The 4,996-nt window shown below is 46.4% G+C and overlaps 1 protein-coding gene across 1 annotated transcript; it reads left to right on the forward strand.

Moving 5' to 3' along the window:
- Positions 1-1,559: 1,559 nt before the first annotated feature.
- On the forward strand, positions 1,560-4,940 carry LOC108510245. Its single transcript, XM_017839912.1, has 2 exons — positions 1,560-2,139; positions 3,271-4,940. The coding sequence occupies exon 2, from the start codon at positions 3,335-3,337 to the stop codon at positions 4,886-4,888; it is 1,554 nt and encodes a 517-aa protein (XP_017695401.1). The 5' UTR covers positions 1,560-2,139; positions 3,271-3,334; the 3' UTR covers positions 4,889-4,940.
- Positions 4,941-4,996: the final 56 nt, after the last annotated feature.

Consider the following 4,996-nt stretch of genomic DNA (forward strand, 5'->3'; position numbering starts at 1 on the left):
CCTCATCGCAGGTTCCAGTGGCGCGTGCTTCCTCAGGGGATGAAAAATTCCCCAACACTCTGCCAGATGTTCGTGGCAGAAGTGTTGAGACCAATCAGGCAGAAATACCCGCAGTCAATCATTTTCCATTATATGGACGATGTATTGATTTGCGCAAAAACTCAATTGGCAGTAAATGAGACTCTAAATTCGACAATTGCGGCCCTAAAGAACAAAGGATTGGAGGTATCCCCTGAAAAGATACAAAAGGAAGCACCATGGAGGTATCTCGGACTTCAAATTACTTCCAAAACCATTAGACCCCAATCAGTTTCAATTGACAAAAAGGTCCGAACTTTAAACGACCTTCAGAAGCTACTGGGAGCTATCAATTGGATCAGGCCTGTGTTGGGAATCACAACTGGGGAATTGCACCCCCTGTTCGAGCTGCTTAAAGGAGACGCTGATCTGTCCTCCCCCAGATTATTAACACCAGACGCGATACAAGCCCTTACCACTGTCGAAATGAAAATAAAACAGAGACAAACATTTAGGAGGATGGAGGGACTGCCATCCTCCTTGGTCATATTTAGGGAGCAACGTCAACCCCTAGCCCTCTTAGGGCAATTTATAAAAGACTACAAGGACTTTTGTTTATGGGAGTGGATGTTTCTTCCTCATCAATTTGGCAAAACAATCACTACAATAGTCGAAATGATTGGCAAAATAATAACCAAGGGTCGCACTAGGTGTTTAGAGCTCAGTGGAGAGGAACCAAACTTCATCTACCTCCCACTGACCTCTGAACACCTAGATCAACTGCTGCAAAGTTCTATTGATTTTCAGATCGCCATCGGGGGTTATCCGGGAGAGATCAAATTACACCTCCCGGCTTGCCCATTTATACAAAGATTAGTTCAAATTCCAATAAAATTGAAAATTATGCAATCGGAAATTCCCATAAAAAATGCCAAAACAGTTTTTACCGATGGCTCGGGGAGAACAGGAAATGCAGTCTTAGTATGGAAAGAAAAAGATAGTTGGCATCAAGATATTCATAAGGTACAAGGTTCTCCCCAAATAGTAGAACTTTCAGCAGTTGTGCGAACCTTTGAAATTTTCAGTAATGAACCTATAAACATAATTTCAGATTCGGCCTATGTTGTGGGTGTAGTGAAAAGAATTGAAAATTCGTATTTAAAGGATGTGACGAATCAAAATTTATTCAAATTGCTAACTAAATTATTGTTTCTTATAGAAAGAAGAGAATTCGAATATTACATCGTCCACACCCGATCACACACCACTCTACCCGGTCCTGTGGCGGAGGGAAACCAACTTGCCGATCATCTGGCGGGTATGGCTGTAACCCCCAATTTGTATCAACAGGCGAAACTTTCGCATGAGTTTTTCCACCAGAATGCGCGGTCGTTGCAAAAACAATTCGGCTTAAAATTATCCCAGGCGAAAGAAATCTTAAAAGCGTGCTCTGATTGCCAGATGTTTACACCTGTTGTTCCGGAAGGAACTAACCCAAGGGGTTTATCACCCTTGGAAATCTGGCAATCAGATGTCACCCATGTGGCAGAATTCGGTAAACTAAAATATGTGCATGTGTCTATTGACACATTCTCTAGAATGATTGTGGTCACCGCGCATCCTGGAGAAAGGAGTAGCCATGTCAAGAAACACTTCCTGTCTGCTTTCGCAAGGATGGGAGTTCCCAAACAAATAAAAACAGACAATGGACCCTCCTATGTGTCTGCAGACACGAAGAAGTTTCTTGAACAATGGGGGATACAACATATCACTGGAATCCCTCACAATCCCACGGGACAGGGTATAGTGGAGAGAGCACACCAAAATGTCAAAAATTTACTAAAAAAACAAAAAAGGGGGAGTATTGGCTTGTCCCCTCAAGAAAGATTGGAAAAAGTAATGTATGTCTTAAATTTTTTGAATATAATGGAAGAAACGGACACTCACTTAAACAAAAGTCCTGTTGACCGACATTTTAGAACCGTTTCTCCAACTTCGTCAGAATATAAAGCAAAAATAATGTACAAAGATCCTTTAACAGAAAGATGGACGGGCCCTTTCCCCTTAATCACCTGGGGAAAGGGCTACGTGTGTATTGCAGGCTCCGAAGGACCAAAGTGGGTCCCNGTGTATTGCAGGCTCCGAAGGACCAAAGTGGGTCCCCGCTCGGCGGATTAAGATCGCCCAAAACTAAGGAAGAAGAACAAAGAAAGAAGATCTCCATGCTGCCGCTACACCATCTCCTTCTGATTTTCATGATCATCGGGTTCGTCCCTCCTTGCGATATGATACCTCTGCGAGAGTGGATGAACCAACCCGACGAAAACTTGTGGGTAACACTGGCCAAGGCCACGGGCACGGACACCTTGTGCCTGTCCTTGACCAGTGCTGGAAGTCCCTTCCGTACATGCCTCGTAGGGATCCCCATCACCCCCGCAGAATGGAGCTCTTTCGTGTCGCAGACACGGAATAAGGGAGCCGGCCCACTCAACTCCCCCAATTTAGCTCAAACGATTGCAGCACTTAATTTTATTGACATCCCGTTCCAAGAAGTTGATTTATTAGGCTCATTACCCACCGTTGCTTGTGTTATTTTTCATCGTTATACCCAACCCATCTTATTTACTCCCTATAATGTGACTGCCAACAAGCCGCTTTACCGTGGGACCTCTTCGCCGTGGTGCAATAATTCAATTGCGACCACTATCCCGACGGAGCATGTTCCTCGGAACATGAGGCTACCGAAGGGATATTTCCTATTGTGCGGGGATCGGGCATGGCCAGGTATTAGAGCCTACCCGGAGGGAGGACCCTGCACAATTGGAAAGTTGGCCTTATTCAACCCGGCGAAGTTTGAATTGGATAATAAGCTCGTAATTGCGAAAAGTCAACATAAAAGGTCCCTTCGGGAAAAACGGAGTTGGTTTCCTAACATCCAAAAAGAGACGGAGCAATGGAGACTCCCTAAACCCCAACCTGCCCCAAGACCAGTCCCTAGGCCTGGTCAGACTCCAAAAGTCTCCCAAGTCCCAAAAACCTCCCCCCAACAATTTGGCTCCAAAACTGTGTATGTCCCACCACCACCACATGTGAGTGTTGGAGAGCCACACAATTGGCCCACACCTCTGCCCTTCCCAGAGGACTGTGACTCCAACATTCACATCTGGTCAAGGGTCAAGAACTTTTGGGCGTCCTTCCCTATCCCTGGGATAGGAACCGCACACGCTCTTTCTCTCNGAAGGACCAAAGTGGGTCCCTGCTCGGCGGATTAAGATCGCCCAAAGTTAAAGAAGAAGAACACGGAAAGAAGATCTCCATGCTGCCGCTTCACTATCTCCTCCTGATCTTCATAGCCATCGGGTTCGTCCCTCCTCGCGACACGATACCCCTGTGGGAGTGGATGAACCAACCCGACGAGAACTTGTGGGTAACGCTGGCCAAGGCCACAGGCACGGGCACCTTGTGCCTGTCCTTGGCCAGTGCTGGAAGCCCCTTCCGTACATGCCTCGTGGGGATCCCCATCACCCCCGCGGAATGGAGCTCTTTCGTGTCTCAGACACGGAATAAGGGAGCCGGCCCACTCAACTCCCCCAATTTGGCTCAGACGATTGCAGCACTTAATTTTATTGACATTCCGTTCCAAGAGATTGATTTATTAGGCTCAATACCCACCGTTGCTTGTATTATTTTTCATCGTTATACCCAACCCCTCTTATTTACTCCCTACAATGTGACTGCCAACAAGCCGCTTTACCGTGGGACCTCTTCGCCGTGGTGCAATAATTCAATTGCGACCACTATCCCGACGGAGCATGTTCCTCGGAACATGAAGTTTCCGAAGGGATATTTCCTATTGTGCGGAGATCGGGCATGGCCAGGTATTAGGGCCTACCCTGAGGGAGGACCGTGCACAGTAGGAAAGTTAGCCTTATTCAACCCGGCGAAGTTTGAATTGGACAATAAGGTCGTAATTGCGAAAAATCAACATAAAAGGTCCCTTCGGGAAAAGTGGAGTTGGTTTCCTAACATCCAAAAAGAGACAGAGCAATGGAGACTCCCTAAACCCCAGCCTGCCCCAAAACCAGTCTCCAGACCTGTCCAAACTCCAAAGGTTTCCCAAATCCCAAAAATCTCCCCCCAACAATTTGGCTCAAAAACTGTATATGTCCCACCACCACCACATGTGAGTGTTGGAGAGCCACACAACTGGCCCACACCTCTGCCCTTCCCAGAGGACTGTGACTCTAATATTCACATCTGGTCGAGGGTCAAGAACTTTTGGGCGTCCTTCCCTATCCCTGGGATAGGAACCGCACACGCTCTTTCTCTCCTAACGCACCTAGGATGCTGGTTGACTAAGGAGGCGAACGCTACCACCAGAGCGATTGAGGGTCTGCTGGAGGACACCCAAAAGTTGAAAGAGGTTAGTTTACAGAATCGAGCAGCCATTGACTTCCTTCTCTTAGCACACGGCCACGGGTGCCAAGAATTTGAAGGAATGTGTTGCATGAATTTCTCTGACCATGCCGAGTCAATCCATCAGAGTATCAACCAGCTAAAAGGTCTGGTCAGAGAAATTCACCAAGATAAAAGTAAAGGCCTCGATAACCTCTTTGATTGGCTTCAACTACCAAATTTTCCTAACTGGTCTAAAAAACTCATAATGTTAAGCCTTTTATTTCTTTTCGGTTTCGTTTCTATTTGTGCTATTTTGCCATGTTTGATTTTGTGTTTACGGAAACTGCTGCTGAGCACGATCGAAGCTAACATCGCTGCTGCTCAATCAAACAAAGAAGGGGGAGATGTTGAGGAACATCGAACCGAGTGGGAAGAGCTCCAGGCATGGAGGAGGATTTATAACCCAGAATAAGACTCTCCACACGTAAAAAGGATACTATTTCACTGGACTTTTCACTACTTTACCGGATTCGACACTACAATGGACTTGACAGTTTATCCCCAGTTATCCCCAGTTACC

Source organism: Lepidothrix coronata, unplaced genomic scaffold, assembly GCF_001604755.1.
Source record: "Lepidothrix coronata isolate B3197 unplaced genomic scaffold, Lepidothrix_coronata-1.0 Scaffold569, whole genome shotgun sequence".
Taxonomy (NCBI): Eukaryota; Metazoa; Chordata; class Aves; order Passeriformes; family Pipridae; genus Lepidothrix; species Lepidothrix coronata.

Excerpts from the sequence above, each read along its gene's own strand:
- LOC108510245 (XM_017839912.1), top strand. The coding sequence starts at position 3,335 with ATGCTGCCGCTTCACTATCTCCTCCTGATCTTCATAGCCATCGGGTTC.